Below are 17,229 nucleotides of genomic sequence, written 5' to 3'. Positions count from 1 at the left end.
TCAGAAGGCAACTGACTCAGACTGCCCATTTTATAGATTAGTCTGCCAATTGGACAGCTCCCTCAATAATTATGCTAAATGTAAGTCATATTCAACAGATGGGAAAATCACCAGGTCTCAGGGAGATGCATTGGTCACAGTGAGCAAGGACAGCGATGGATTGTTTTGGTTTCCTACTACATAAGATTCTGATTTTAAAATACAACCATGAGGCATTATAATTGTATTAATTAATGTACTAATTTGTTAAGCTAATTGAACTGTAAAGGTTTCAAATCTTCTCAATGCTATATTGAATTTAAACAATTGCATGAAAACATCTACAAAAGTTCCATTTAAATAGATGGCATGCCTGGCCTTTCTTGTTAACAAAACTGTGATAAATTTGTCTACATTAAAATACCTATAATATCTATATGAGACCAGAAATGCTTTAATCAGGGTGACTTTTGCAGTACAAAAAGAAAGGGCAAACTATTAGCACCAGTCGCATGACCTTTAATGTTCTTTTATTTTTCATTCTGTTTTTAAAAACAATCAAATTAATATTCCATGTAAAACCTGAGAGAAAAAAGACAGAGTTGCTTTTAGATCGTTACTGAAAATGAACTGTGGGGATCTATGGAAAAGAATTTGTCCTAACACATGCAAATATGCTATTTTATTTTTTTAATTCTTGTCTTTTGCAAAAGCTAACATGCTCACTAGCTAAACATGAGCCTGTGCATCCACACTTATTTTTAATTGCATTATTTTGTGCATCACCTGAAACATGCTGGAAAGTGGTTAGCCTTTAAAAGATGCAGATAAATACCTCCCTTTGAGACATTTAAAAAAAACTCATTTAAGGAAACAGCACAGACTTCCAAAATATTCTCTTGCTGGCCTTTAACTAAGATTAACTCATCTAAAACACAAATATGGAGATAAAGCACAGGAATATGATGACCACGCAAAATATCTCCAGAAATAAAAGTTGCAATTCTAAGTATTTTCAGCCAGGGTAATTGAAATCTTTATTTTATGCCCTTTAGCAGCAGCAGGTTTCCCAATTACATTCGGCTGGAAAATGTTTGATAGAGGTGTCTGTCAAAGGTTGAGATCATTTGTCAATGGCTATGTTGATCTACACATATAAAATATGTGAATTTCAGTGGGAAGGAGAAAATGAACGATAAGTTAAGTACCACATCAAGGTATGACTTTATATATTGGAATATTTTAGGAAGGATATAATTTTTTGTTACATGTAATTTAAAGCTCTTTTGGATAAGACAGCAGTGAGTAATACATTACCACCACCCCCAAAAAAGCTACATGAGCCATAACTGATATCAAAACTTAATTTGAAAGTGGGCAATTGTCCATCTGTGTAAACATGATTAGATATACCCAAAGAAAGTAATGGATTTGTACAAAATGTGTATTTCAATACATTTCTATTTACACTAGTCTAAATTAAGTTCTTATCAACAAAAAACAATGTTTTGTATAGTCATTACAAGAATAATATACCATGCTATACTTGTAGAACATTAGTGATCTGATAAGAAGTCCAGGTAAGCCACATCCTTTCCATCAAAACCTAAAACAAGCCAACCTCACAAATACAATTGGTTTACGTTTGGAGACAGAAAATAGAAGCTTTATCTAGACTATGATGACGAACCTCTCTATGGGCACGCATGCTGTCATCAGTTGCTCCAGCTGGTCTTCATGCATGCAGGAGTGTTGGAAACCCAAATACCAGCTGGCTGGTGCACATAGTCAATGGCCAGCTGGTCTTTTAATTTCTGACACTCTGGCATGCGCATGTTCCTTTTTGGGTACTCGTTGTCAAAAAGGTTTGCCATCCCTGATCAAAGGTATGGGTGGACAATTGATTTTCCCAGGAGCCAAATCAATGGGGCTGTGAAAGTGCGTAGGCATGTATGCACGAACATAAGTAAATTGGGGGGGGGGAGGAATAGCAGTCACCTACAAAATAAAAGCAATCCATATAGTCAGACAGGGAAGTCACAGAGCTCAATGGGCCTAGGGGCTGTAAAATGGCCAGATCTGATCTAGTCTTGTTTTTAAAATGGACATGCAACTGGAAGATGTTACCAAAAGTGTTGGGACTTCACATACTTAACTACCAATGCACAAGTCTTTTTTTTTTCATTGCAATTCAAGAAAACTGTACAAATTCTAAAAAAGTATCAGAGACCTGCAACCAGGAGCAGTTTCCTCTTACCTTCCTACCAGTGTGCTGTATGCGCATTGCAATGTTCTGCACACACATATGTACGTATCCCCGAGCGCGATTTTGCTTCTGTGCATACTCAGATAAATGATTTTCCTTCTGTGCATTCAGAGAGGCAAAAAATTGCCAAAAAATGGTGGCGCAAACAGACCAGCAAAGACAGCACCAGAGCCGTCGGCCCCAAATTGGACAATCAAGAGGCCACTACTGGAGTGGCACATTGGACCGCACCAGCAGGAACCTACCACTGCCTGCAACAGACTGCTTATGGTCAAACAAATTAGCAATGCTGTTTAGAGGGCTGCATTCTCCTTTTTAATTTCTATCTTTAGTAACCCTACTTATTGAAAACCTCTGAAGAAAACACTGCTTTGGTCTGACACTTGAAGTAAATGAATGAGGCAAATCAAAAAATTGAGGTGACTATAATCACATTTTCTCAATATTTGAACTCCAACTAATTATAATCTAGCAGAATTCTTTCTTGGCTTTTTTTCCCTAATGAAAACAAGTCTTCAGCTTGTCATTTTGCTTTTTTTAATTTTGTTTCTAGCTATTGCATTCTTACTATATGCTGCCTTGAATATCATTCTTCAATTCTTCAATAGAAAAGTAATTCAGTAAATCAATTATTACTGTTTCCCTAGGACTATCACATATGGACTATGAAATCTGGCAGAAAAATATGGCAGAAAAGAGCTAGGAGTTGCTGAAATCTAGAATTTATCTAGATTTTCACAGTCCACGTATGATAACCCTAGTTGCCCTTAATACATGAACCTTACTCAAAACTACAAAGGATGAATAGTTTATTAACTTCCAGAATTTTACTACAAATATCCAAAGGCTACTAGCATATCCAACCACATGCATTTGGGGGTGGGGGGATGTTGACCAATTTTTAGTCAATTTGGTTAACACTAGCAGAAATGGTGGTCTAACTACAATGATGTTTTGCAATTGAAGAGAAAACCAATCCTAAATAATATTTTGGTCTTTTTCAAACCAGATTTTTTCATTCTGATCCAGACATTTTATATATCCTCAAATCAGCTGTTGATATGCTCTTTCCAAGTGTCTTGAATATACCATCCATGAAAAGAAAATCAATTATTTTTAAAAACATTTTAAGAATCCTTAAATCTTCTGATGGCTTATCTTCAAAGGTCAATATAACTATGTAGAAGTCATACCTAGAAATACTTCATGTTTTATTAACAACAACACTCATTTCCAAGCCCCTTGAATTTCACAAACTACCGTATTTTTCGGTGTATAAGACACACCTTTTTCCTCCCTAAAGGAGGATGATAATTAGGGTATGTCTTATACTCTGTAGCTTTTTTCTCCCCCCCCCAGCCCTAACTAGCTGCTAACAATGTTCCCAGATCTTACCGCTTGCAAGCTCTTTCATTGTTACTCTCTGCGAAGAATGTTTTCCAAACCCTAAGTCTTTGCAGGGTTTTTTCCATTGCTCTACTTGCTCAGAATGTTTCTTTCCAGGTGCTAATGATGTTCCAAGCTCTTCTTGGCTTGCAAGCTCTTTCATTGTTACTCTCTGAATAAGTTTTTTTTAAAGCCCTAACCAGGGGGATAAAATAATGTGCTGAAGCTGACCAGACTAAGGACGCTAGCCAGATGTATACCCATTAAGCAGATTCTTTTTCCTATTTTCCTCCCCAAAGCTAAGGTGCATCTTATACTCCGATGCATCTTATACTCTGAAAAATACAGTATAGACATGGAAATCTGCCTTTTTTAGCTTATTCTAGAAATGGTATCTTGCATATTTTTTCCAAAACTGCTCCTAAAAATTCAAAGAATTCTTACTATCTTCCTAGTATCTTATAATATATATCTTATACAGTGGTACCTCAAGATACGAACCCCTCGTCTTACGAACAACTCATGATACGAACCCGGGGTTCAGAAAAAAATTGCCTCTTCTTACGAACTTTTTTCGAGTTACGAACGGTTCAGGAGGCTGAAGTGAAGTCTGCCCGGAGACCGATGACGCTGCAGATGGGAGAATTTCCATTGGCCCATGGAAATTCTCCCATCTGCAGCGTCATCGGTCTCCGGGCAGATTTTCCTTTGACCTCAGCCTTGAAGCAACGTCAGCTTCCTGAACAGCGAACCCGGAAATTCAGCAAAAGTTCGGGGTTCAGGAGGTTGCTGGGAAGCCCCCCAGCCCGGTGGTCACCTTTTAAAACAGCCGGGCGGCTTCCCAGGAGCCTCCAAACGCCGAACTTTTGCCAAACTTCCGGGTTCTGAAGTGAATTCAAACCGAGGGAGAATCTGCCCGGAGACCGATGACGCTGCAGATGGGAGAATTTCCATTGGCCTTCCTGGATGTTGCCAATTTTTTTGCGGTTTTTTTTTTTGGTTGCACGAATTAATTGACGTTACATTGTTTCCTATGGGAAACAATGTTTCGTCTTACGAACCTTTCGTGTTACGAACCTCCTCCTTGCACCAATTAAGTTCGTATCTTGAGGTATTACTGTATTACCTTAACATATCTTCCTATTAAAATTATTTGGAATATTAGGAGATAAGAGCCCATGACATTAACCAACTTTACCTTCAAGAGTGGTTGAGAAGCATAAAGACCTCCAGCAGGGCTACCTCATGGCCATATACAAGAGAATGAAGACAGAGGTGGCTGGAATCACCAGGTACTCCCGAAAGATACTGTTTCGTTTTCATTTTCAATTAGTTGTGTTTCTTTTCTTCTTTTTCTTCCTTTCATTTTGTAACAGTTTTGAGCATTTATGATCTTTACGTTACATTTGAGAATATTAAGAAGTTTCTATTAATTGGAATTCTGAAAATGTGTACTTTAAATCAAGAGTGAAATCTCAACCAATCTCCATGTGGCAAAGCAATTTTTAATTTTGTTGGCTAAATAATAACATCTGACCTATGAAATATTAAAGACAGGGCACAAATCAGCACCGTCAGACATCCTGAAGTCCAACACATATTCTCCTGGAAACACCCAACCATAAAAATATAGCTTTTTAAGGAGGTGCTGACAAGTGCAGATGTGTGCCTAAAGCATGTTTTCACTACAGATTCAAAGCACAGGACATCCCTAGTGACAACACGTACAAAGCACATAGATAAAGGGAAATAATTCAAATTGCTTGAATTGTTATCTTGTTTCCCATTCCATCCTTTAGAATGAGCGTTGACTCACCTGATACGCTCTTTCTCTTGGTAGAGGAGTCGACAGTCAGGATGGGTTGTACTCGCTCGTTAGAGGGGTGTCCGAGTCATAGAAGTATAAAAAGGCTGGAACCGCCCACAGACCCAGTTTTGATGACGTAACTGAAAACATTGACTCGGAGTGGCAGCACAACTCAGACTCCTAGATTCAACTAATTCAAGAAAAAAAACCTGAACTATATACAGGAAACTTCTTCAGCTCTACATTAAAGAGGGGGAAAAACAAGGAAAGAAGAAAAAGGTAGATAAGGGGAGGGAACTGACTGTCGACTCCTCTACCAAGAGAAAGAGCATATCAGGTGAGTCAACGCTCATTCTCCTTGGAGGGAGGAGTCGACAGTCAGGATGGGACATGTCAAAGTTATTGTCCCAAGGGATGGGCAACTTCCACTACTTGTTGTAGGACCCTCCGCCCAAAGGCCGCCTGTGCTGAGGCAAATTTATCGATCTTATAGTGGCGGATAAAAGGAGTGAGAGAGGTCCAGGTAGCCGCCTTGCATAAGTCCTCCAGGGGGCATTGAGTGGCCCAGGCCGCCGAGGAAGCCGCACTCCTAGTGGAGTGTGCGGTTATACCTAGAGGCCTCTGGACGCCCTCCACGTCATAGGCTTTGGCAATGGCCCCACGGATCCATCGACCAATGGTGGATGAAGAAGCTTTGAGGCCGATCTTTTGAGGGGAGAAAAAAATAAACAGGGCCTCAGATTGCCTGATGGGCCGTGTTCTTTTCAAGTAAACACGAGCTCTCCTCACGTCAAGCGTGTGCCATCTGCGTTCCGAAAGGTGAGAAGGTCGGGAGCAGAAGGTTGGTAGAATAATGTCCTGACTCCAGTGGAAAATCGAATTGATTTTGGGGAGAAAGGACGGGTCAAGGTGGAGGACTACTTTGTCTTGGTGAAAAAGGCATAGGTCCTCTCTGACAGATAATGCTGCTAACTCGGATATCCGTCTGGCCGTTTTGATGGCAATTAGGAAAGATACCTTGAAGGAGAGATATCGTAGAGAAGCCTCTTGTAGAGGCTCATAAGGAGGCTCTGTTAACGAATACAACACCTTTGGGAGGTCCCAAGTGGGGAAACGGTGGACCACGCCCCTGAGGAATCTGGACACCAAAGGAACATGAGCAAGGGATATCCAGGTGTCACAAGCGATGATGGAGGAAACAGCTGCAGTTTGCCGCTTAATGGTATTCGGAGAGAGACCCTTATCTAGGCCGTGTTTTAGAAATTTAAGGACCTTTGAGAGGGGAATGCGAATTGAAGACAATCCTTGGAACTCACACCAGGAGCAAAAGGTTTTCCAGGTTGAGGAGTAAATACGCTCCGTGGAAGGTTTGCGAGCCTTATGAATATAATCAATGACATCGTTGTCAAAATCCTGACTCCTCAGGATGCTCCGCTCAAAAGCCAGGCAGTCAAGCGGCACCTACCTGGGTCCGGGTGTAGGAGGGACCCCTGGGAGAGCAGTTGAGGATTCACTGGTATTTGCCATGGCTCCACCACTGACAACATTTTTAAGTCCGCAAACCAGGGTTGCCTGGGCCATAAGGGAGCTATCAATATTACCTCCGCTTGCTCCTCCAATATCTTGTGGATGACTTGGGGAAAGATAGGTAATGGAGGAAAGGCGTACAGTAGTCCCCTGGGCCAGGGACAGTGGAGGGCATCGTAGTTCTCCGCCCCCTGGGACGGGAAGCGGGAGAAGAAGCGGGGAAGTTGGGTGTTGAGAGGGGAAGCAAACAGATCTATTAATGGTTTGCCGAACCTCATTGAGATTTGCTGAAAAACTCTCGGATCTAATTTCCACTCCGTTTGCTTTACTGTTGCCCGGCTGAGGGCATCCGCCTGTATGTTGTCTGTCCCCGATATGTGTTCCGATCGGAGAGAGGACAAGTGTCTCTCTGCCCAGAGGCCGATCTTCTTGTCCTCTAGCATCAGAGTCCTGGACCTGGTGCCCCCTTGACGGTTGATATGTGCCTTGGTGGCCATATTGTCGGTCCTGATGAGGACGTCCTGTCCGGCAATCAGGTGGCTGAAGCTCTTGAGGGCCAGGAAAACTGTGTGTAACTCCAGCCAGTTGATGGGGCAGGAAGACTGGCTTGCGTCCCAAAGGCCCTGAGCCTGCTGCTGGCCGCAATGAGCTCCCCATCCCGACAGACTGGCGTCCGTGGTGATGGTTACGGTGGGGGAGGATCGGAACAGGGTACCGTCCTCGATGGCTCCGGACTTCCACCACGTCGGGGATCTTTGGACCAGTGGAGGAAGATGGGTTCGTCTTGCCAAGTGGGCCTGTCCAAGCTTTTGGAAGGGAAGTAAAAACCACTGGAGATCTCGAGAGTGAAGTCTAGCCCAGGGAACAATGGAAAAACAGGAAACCATCTTCCCTAACAAGGAAGAAAGGGAGGAGAGGGTGGGGAAAGGGTCGCCCTGGATTAGGGACGCCAACCCCCTAATGCTACTTATCCATTCAGGGGAGAGACTTACTAGACCCACTGAGGAGTTGATAACTGTACCCAAATGAAGGATGGAGGTAGCAGGGGTGAGATGGCTTTTCTGAATATTAATAGAAAAACCGTGAGCTGTAAGGACCTCGACAGTGGTCTTCAAGTGGTCCTGAGCTAGGCTAAAGGACTTCGCTAATACCAGGATATCATCCAAATAGAATTGAAGACGAATGGGTATAGATCTAAGAAGGGCAGCTAAAACTGATAAAATCTTGGTGAAAACCCGGGGGGCTGAGGATAGACCAAAAGGAAGGGCCCGGTACTGAAAATGCCTTCCGGCATAGGAGAAACGAAGGAACCTACGGTGTTCCTTAGATATGAGGATATGTAAGTAGGCTTCAGTTAGGTCCAGAGATGCCATGAAGTCTCCCCTTCTGATGCAGGCTAAGATAGTTTTAAGAGAGTGCATCTTAAACTTGTGATATTTTATATACAGGTTAAGGCGTTTCAAATCCAGAATAGGTCTCCAGCCCCCCGAGGATTTGGGGACAAGGAAGAGAATAGAATAAAAACCTTGGCCCTGAAATTCAGGGGGGACGGGCTGAATGGCCCGAATGTCTAACAGGTGCTGTATGGCCTGGTCCATTAGAGCCCTCTTAGAGGGATCTTTGGGAATAGAACAGGCAATGAAGAAAGAGGGGGGAGGGGAAAGAAACTCCAAATGTAAACCCCTTGCCACTGTATTGAGAACCCAGGAATCTGAGGAAATAGCAGACCAATGGGAGGCAAACTTAGCAAGGCGACCACCGATGGGAACTGAAAGGGGATCGGGGTGGGGGATATCACCACCTACCTCTTCGGCCCTGACGGCTTCCTGCAGATCCGCGAAAGGGCCGTTTGGTTCCTCTACCTCTAGAGTTCTTGTCCTGGAAATTGTGAGGTTTGTAGCTCTGTTGAGCTGAGCTTCTGTAGTAGGAGAAGGATTGATCAGTCTGACGAAAAGGTCGACGATAGTAAGGAGATGGACGTTGAGAAGATTTCTTCTGGCTTGAGGGTAGGATCTTCTTTTTGTCCTTAGAATCGATGAGGAAGGGCTCCAGGACATCACCAAAAAGGTTCTTACCCTTGTATTCTGCTGTAGCAAAACGCCACTTGTGTTTAATATCCACTTGCCACTTCTTCAGCCAGGTCATCCTCCTGGCCGCTATTGAGGAGGCCATGGTTTTGGCTGCAAACCGTGATGTATAAAGAGTAGTGTCCGCAAGTAGTTGACAGGTGGCAAACATCTTGTTCAGGCTTTGTTGGGCTCAAGAGGCGAGCTCCGGAGCTACATTAAAAAATCTCTTCTCTAGATTAGAAGGAGCTGGACCTGCCGCCGGATTTAGGCATTGTTTAGTAATAGTCTCTACGAAGAGTGGCGGGGCCGGTATTATGTCTTGCTCCTCCGTGTAAGGATTCCACAGGGTCTCCACTTGGGAAGCGGAAGGTTGGGCTTGAGTGGGTGGAGCTGTGAGCCCCGCAGTTGAACGAGCCTTCAACAAAATGGTAGAAAATAACTCTGCTGGGAATAAGGCTGCTGATATAGGTAATGCTGGAGAAGCTTCTTCGTCCTCAGACAGACCGGCATGACCCCCCTCTGGAGGATCCTTGTCGTAAGAATCCAAGTCCTCAGTCGAGGAATCAGACCAAGAATCTTGGTTAGGTCTGAGGATAGAGGCAGCAAGGGAAAGAGGGGCCACTGGTGGCGCAGGTACTGGTCTAGAAGGAATGGTAGTGGGTAAAGAGCGAAGCTTAAATTCAATGCTGCGTTGAACTGCTGAATCAATCCACCTCTGGATGGCTGATGTATCAAAGGTTGTTGAAGAGGAAGGGTGGGCTTCTGGAGGAGGCGTCGCCTGAGGTATCTGTTGAGGAACCTCTGAGGAAGGGCCAGGTTGAACTGGAGGTACAATGAGAATCGAAGGAGAAAGAGGAACAGGGGGTCTAGAAGTGTCTGGATTTAAATTTTGATTTGGCAAACCAGCTGGGCCCCAAACACTGGCAGCCAGAGTTCCAGCGGACCCAGAAGGGGTAATAGTAGCTGGAGCCTGATTAGGAATTTTGGGAGTAGGGGAAAGAGCCCTAGCTGCTTTCTCATGGAGGCGTTGTAGAGTAAGATCCCTACGCCTCTCTGCTTTCGAAGGTTGAGGAGTAGGGTCCCTGTTCTCTGGAATAGGGGAAATGAGATCAGAATCCACCTGTAGAGGCCTGACAGATTTTTTGGTTCTTTTCCCTCCTGCTTTAGCTAGGTCTGACATGGCAAGACAGCTAGAAAAAGGGAGAAGGGAATAAAAGGTAGAGGAAAAGTTAGTAAGACAAAGTCCCCTTGCAGGGGTCTGTGAGGGGACAAATAAAACAAAGGTGAATAAATAAAAATTGTTGAAAATGTCCCTTGCAAGGAAGATCTAAATATATAGAAAATAACCTAGCCCCTATTTGCTCCTTCTTTACAGCCTGGTCTGAGTAACTTTTCCAGAATATGGGAAGGTACTGAGACCGTTATAGAATTAAGCCAGCAGATGGCGCCAAAAGAGCTGGAGTTGCTTGGGACTGTTTGAATTCGAGCCCGCCGATAATTAAGGGGGGGGAGAGAAAGGAAAAACCTCTCTAAGAGGGCTCACTTATCCAAAAAAACAAACAAAACCCCCGAAAAAGGGATCAACAGGGGCTTGAAAAAACTTCCCTGAGTTACTAGGAGAAGCAATTAACGCCTCGTAGCTGAGGCCTGGGAATTAAGTAAACAGACAATTTCTCCTGCATCACAAGCTATCGGCCTTTTTTTACTCTCTCCCAAGCTTCCTGGAAAATCTGACACGGAGTCAGAAACCAGCTCTCTGGTAGGGAATCAAGATAAAATGAAATCACCACTAAGACTGTAGCCAGCCCCAGGGGAAAGTGGTCACTCTGAGGTCTCACACGTTCTGACTAGGGAGGAAACGTTGGCAAAGGGGACCAGACTGTAACCAGTCAGAATCCCTCACCAGGCTTATGGCTTGCCTGCAAGTGGCTCCAAGGCAGCCCTAACGGCAGAAGGAGACAAAAAAATGAGCCAGGGGTGTGTGGAAGGCCTGGGGCCCTACCACCCAGCAGATAGAGCTGTACCAAGAGGTCACCGCACCCTACTGCTTCCTCCAGACCAATTTTAAACTGAATAAATTGGAATTACTAACCTAATGAGATTATTTATAAGGAGTCACAGACAAAATAGGTTGTGCTTGCCACGAGGTGTCTCTGTTAGAAGCGAGTCAGAAAAACTGGGTCTGTGGGCGGTTCCAGCCTTTTTACACTTCTATGACTCGGACACGCCTCTAACGAGCGAGTACAACCCATCCTGACTGTCGACTCCTCCCTCCAAGGAGAAAGATGTATTTCCCTGCACTCAGAAACCTCTGTAGGAAATAATCCACATAGAACAGAACAGAATAGAATACTTTATTGACCAAGTGTGATTGGACACACAAGGAATTTATCATTAGTGCATATACCATTATTACATCCCTTTTTATCAGAATACTATAATTAACAACACATAGCAATATTTGAACAGCTATTTCTTTTACAAAAATGTAATAAACACATTTATTTTCCCAAAGCTTTTCTAGAAGATTTTTTTGGCTTCTTATACCGTTTGTATTACACACCTAGCAAAACCAAGAAAAACCCAGAAGTCATAAAACTACATTTTATTTCCTTTGTCAAAAATCCTTTATATAAAAAAATGCATTTGATTAGCTATTGAAACCCAAACTGTGAAATGATAGCTTAAGTATATGGCTTTCTTTCTTCCCAACTCCCTGCCTGTACTGCATTCAAAATATAAATTGACAAATTAACGCGTGATTTTCTTTTCTTCCAGATTTTTTTGCTCATCTAACTTCTTGTTCCACACACAAATGGATGTAACTATCATAGTTTTAGTTACACACTAACGCTGCTACTATTTCAGTTTTGCAGTTTGTGTAGCTGTTTATCCTAAAAGAGAATCCATCACTACTTACATGCTCTGTGATTGCTCTGCCCTGAGCCCTGGGTCTTTCACAAGTGGTTTTAAAAATAAAAATAAAAAATCAGCACTTGGATAAAGGGACATTTATCAAAGCTGAAGCATAGCTGGGAGGGACAATTAACACCTCAGAAGAAAGAAAGGAGTCGGAAAAATCTAGAGTGTCTTCAACTGAAATGAATAAATGGAACTTAACTGGGAAAAACACACAGAAACTATTCGACACAAGTATGAGGCAGGGTAAACCTGGCTTGGCAACAGGAAAGGAATCTGGGTTTACTTCTCAGTCATAACTTAATCATGAACCAGCAGTGTGATACAGCTGTTAAAAAGTTAAATGCTATCTTTGAGTAAAAGGAAGGACTTGTTTTGCTCTTACTCAATTCTAGTCAGACTCCACTTGGAATATAAGTCTCGTTCTAGTCATCACGATGCACAAAAGACAGTGACAAACTGAAGTGAGTTCAAAGGAAAGCAACCAAGATGGTGAAGAGTCAAAAAATTAAATCCTGTGAGGAATGAGTGAAGGAACTGGGAATACCTATACAACAGAAGAGATCACTTGAGTGGAGGGGAGATATAGCAGTCCCCAAATATCCAATGGCTGTCATATAGCAGCAGGACTGGATTGACTCTTTATTGCCCCAGAGGGAGCGATAAATTAAAACTTCAAGAAAAATTACTACTTGACTATATAAGTCATTTCTTGACTGGCCAGTGGAAAGGCTGACACCTGAAGTGGTGAATTTTTCTTTAATGGAGGCCTTCAAACTAGATAGATGGGCCTCTGGCAGAGATGTTCTTGCATAGAGCAGTTGCTTGGACTGGAAGACCTTTAAGGTCCCTTCCATCTCTATGATTCTGTGAACTGTTCTATGAAAGCACTCAGGAAAAATCAAGAGGGGTAATCTCCTCCATCCATCACTATATGCAGTAAAAGCCAAGCTGCAGATGTTTGATGTGTCTCCTGGCTACATGGAGAATGATGTCACCTTGCTTTTCAAACACCTGTATATCCAATCTTGAAATTGATTGAAGAATCCAGAATTGTCTAACCTGTAAACATCAGTTAAGAATTCATTTTTCCCTACCTGTTTTCCAGACAAAGGGAGGTGACGTTCTACCTTCCAAATCAGAAGCGTGCAAGAGGAAGAAGGCAAGGACTATTAAGCCCTTTTTCATGTTTTTCCATGCCCAGCGAGCACAAAACCAGCTATCCCTCAGAAACATACTTCATGAAGATCAATCCAGTTCACTTCACTATGCCTAAAAAATGAAAGAAACAAAAGCTTGTTTAATATTGGAATCACCAGTTCATTTTTTAAAAACATATCCTAGAAAGAAAGAGCTTTGGTGTAATTTAGATACAGGAAAGTGCTTAGTCTCCGCTTGCTGCCATTTATTACTTTAAAAAAGAAAAACTCCTTAGGAATTCAAATAAAAAAGTTGTTGCTAAACAAAAATGTAGTATTCCAGCCACTTTAAAATATATGTCAAGATGTCCTTATAAAATCACCTGTGATGCTCAGGATAGGTCCTGTGCCTCCATTTCAAGATATGGATGAATGATCCAAGATAGAAAGAGCTCCTTCACACCATGATTACTGAACAATGATAGCAAGTATCACCACCACCACCACCCCAGCATTTTGAGATAGGCTACAGAAGAAAACTATTAGATTGGTGCACATTTGGGGAATAAGAACACGAAGACCAAGAGCTGGATTTAAAAATGGGTCACTTTATTAAAGTTAAATGAACTTTAAATTATTGTCATCAAATAACCAGGACCTGCAGGGGTCATAAAATATTTTGGGGCGGAAATAATTCACGAATAACCTTCCTGGGCAACTTATGGGCGTAGCTCCTTGCTGAACAAGGTGAAGGTACCACGCCTTCACCTGGATCCTGGCCATGCCCAGGCGTGTGGGAGGGCTCACTGTCCCCTCCCCTTCCGGTGTATTGGGATAGGTGAGTCCCAAGGGCAGCTCCTCTCCAATCGCCCAGACCGGTGCAGACACCATGAGCTCCTAGCGAGGGGCTGTCCATCATCTTAAAAGATGCCCAAAGGAGAATATGCAGTTGCTACTACCGCCCAATTTCCACCCCTAACCTGCCAACCCCAGTGGCCAAAGGGAAGCCATTATCAAATTATGACTAAATGCGCTACACCCCCTAACCAGGCCAATCCTCACTCCCCAGTGTGGAATAGGCAAAAAAACAGTCACCGCTAAAATGCTGAGACCGCAAAAAAATTCCTATTTGGCCCCCTTGGGAGACCCCTTCAAGGCACACTGCAAGATAGGGAGGGAGGGCGGGTGTCCGCTTCTTCAGGAGCCGGGGGCAAAGGAAGAATGCCTGTGGCACAGCCCAGCATGCCCCTGGCAACAATGGGCAGAGCAAGTGCGCGCAGCCTGGCAATAGCGATCTCGCAGTCCCCTGCGAGATCGCAAATGCCTAGCAGGTGTTTACTGCGCCGTGTTCATCCTGGTCCCTGGGCAATTCCTGCCGGCCGTTAAAGCAGCCAACCGGCATTTCTAAACCCAATAGGGAGAAGAGATTCAGAGGCCCTGCAAGCATTGTGTCAAACCACCTTTGTGAAGACTCCCATATGAGCCCCCGAAAAAGATGAGGATAGTTTAAGAAATGTGTTCATTGAATTAATGTGGTTCTTTCTCAGGCAGAAGCTTGGGAAAGAAAAAAAAATCACAATAGTTTAGCAGAGTTTTTAAACTTTTCAGCACCTTTTAAGGTATGTAGACTTCAACTCCCAGAATTTCTCAGGCAACTTTTTGTGCTCCTAAAAGTGCTTCTTCCAAATCATTTTGGAATCGTGCACAGCCTTGAAAAGTACAATATAAGTCTTAAAATAGTCATATTGCATTTATAAAACAAAGAATACAGTACTCCCATTCCCTCTCTCCCCCCCCCCCCGGATCTACTCTCAGCTAGTGTAAAGTGGTCTTAAAGACTCTACATCATCTAGATACACCTGAATATGTTTCTTTTGGCCATAAATGCACTGTAGATTGCCCACCAATACCAAGAAAGAAAAAAATCATCTAAATCATAAGCACAATAAACTTCATTTTTTCCTGATGTTTGTTTCCTGATGTCTCCCTACCAATCTAACTATAAGTCTCCATTCCCAAAGTAGCATTGACCTATGTATACCTATATCTTAAATTAATTCCCTTTGTTTTTTTAAAAAAGGAATTGTCTGATTGTGTGATGAATCTTACATTTTCTTTGTCAAAGAAAAATCACCACTAGCTTTTTAGATTTCTCATAAAGGTAAAGTGCAAATGGTCATATCTTGAATGTCAAAAATTGTGCTGTGAAGGGAGAACAAAAAAAAACCAAACTTTTTTTCCAAGAGCAAAATGAACACAGGTCAAACTTCCCAATATTTTATATTTCATGGGGTTTCGTTTTAATTTTGCAAGGATCTGTTTATTTTTAACATTTTATAGTTGCTACTGGCTATTTGTCTTATTTTATCTAAACAGGAAACTTGTTATCTATTAAAAATGTTACTGAACCATCAGCAAGACAAAAAGATTAATTATATGTTTTTACTGTTATTTAGGCTTATTAATTGTTAATGACTGTGTTCAATTTAAAGCAAAACTATTTCTAAACATGCTTATGGAGATTCTCAATCATTCAGGTCATAGTTGACCCAAAGGTGTTTTTTCCAAAAGTACAGTACATGGACTTTTCAAAGTTCAATTGCCTTTTAAAAAATAACCTTTATGATATTTCTAAACATAAAATGCAGCGTTGTTATTATATAGTGTGCAGTTCTTGATAAGACAAAGAATCAGCCAACCAAAATTCAGTTTATCTATTTATTTATTACAATTATCACATAAATAACAATGCAATGGGAACATTATATCATTAAAGTATACATTTTAATGATATCTTTCTACATATGAAGAAATATTCATATATACTCCTTTGACTTTCACTATACTTGAATGTCCAAATCTTTCGAACCACATGCTGTACATATTACCTGAAAAATGGCTGGACAATAGTGCTTTTGTATTGAAAAAAACCTAGTTCCTCAATATTGGAAAAAATAAAATTATAGACCCGCTTATTTAGTGAATGCATATACAGTGATCCCTCGAGTTTCGCGATCTCGATCTTCGCGAAACGCTATATCGCGATTTTTCCTTCCTTTCTCATCTTTCTTTCTCTCTCTTTCTCTATCTTGCTTCTTCCTCTCTCACACTCTCTTCCTCCCTCTCTCATCTCTTTCTTTCCTTCTCTCTCTTTCTCTATCTCTCCCCCTCTTTCTGGCGGGCGGGCGGGCGAGCGGGGGCAGCAGCAAGCAGACGAAGATCGGGGTTTCCCCACCGCCCACGCAAAGGGGAAAGCCCGATTCGGCTCCTCGCTGCTGCCGCGGCCACCCAGCATCTGATCTGCTCGGCGGCAGCAGCGAGGAGCCGAATCGGGGTTTCCTCGCCGCCCACGCAAAGGGGAAAGCCCGATTCGGCTCCTCGCTGCTGCCGCCGAGCAGATCAGCTGCTGGGCGGCCGCAGCAGCAGCGAGCAGACGAAGATCCGGGTTTCCCCGCCGCCCACGCAAACTCCACCATCTGCGCATGCGCGGCCATGGAAAAAGGGCGCACATGCGCAGATGGTGTTTTTACTTCCGCAACCCTACATCGCGAAAAATCGATTATCGCGAGGGGTCTTGGAACAGAACCCTCGTGATAATCGAGGGATCACTATGTTATTTGCAACATATTACTCAATTGCTTATCATGAGAGGTTATGCATGAACAATTACAGTGAGATACAATAGTCTACTATTGAAATAACCGTATAAAATTTTATTTACATATATACAAGAATATAAGAACACATACATATACAGTAATTCCTCGCTACTTCGCAGTTCATCTTTTGCGGATTCACTACTTCACGAGTTTTCAAAGGGGGCTTAAATCCATTAAATCCATTGAAAATTTCAAATCCATTAAAAATTCATAAAATTCTTCTACAGTACTACATTAAAGAAAATGGTAGGATATCATATGTAGTTCCAGCTGAGAAACATTATAGAATGACTGTTTGATGCAAAGGGTGGGCTTTAAAAGTCCAAATACTCGTTAAATAAATAAAAAATATTTTTCTTCTATTTCACGGAAATTCATTTTTCACGGGTGGTCTTGGAACGCATCCCACATGAAAAACAAGAGATCACTGTACACATATACTGTATATATACTATATATGTGCGTGTGTGTGTGTGTG

The 17,229-nt window shown here is 42.4% G+C and overlaps 1 protein-coding gene across 1 annotated transcript in view; it reads right to left on the bottom strand.

The window, feature by feature from the left end:
- THSD7B (thrombospondin type 1 domain containing 7B) overlaps positions 1–13,189 on the bottom strand; it is a 567,237-nt gene extending 554,048 nt beyond the window's left edge. Inside the window, exon 1 of the mRNA XM_070731424.1 lies at positions 13,051–13,189. Coding sequence (XP_070587525.1) covers positions 13,051–13,189 — 139 coding nt within the window. The remainder of the gene's footprint in view (positions 1–13,050) is intronic.
- Between the last annotated feature and the right edge of the window lie 4,040 nt (positions 13,190–17,229).

The sequence above is a fragment of the Erythrolamprus reginae genome, chromosome 1 (genome assembly GCF_031021105.1).
Source record: "Erythrolamprus reginae isolate rEryReg1 chromosome 1, rEryReg1.hap1, whole genome shotgun sequence".
NCBI classification, from domain to species: domain Eukaryota; kingdom Metazoa; phylum Chordata; class Lepidosauria; order Squamata; family Dipsadidae; genus Erythrolamprus; species Erythrolamprus reginae.
This window is presented reverse-complemented; position numbering and strand designations above follow the sequence as displayed.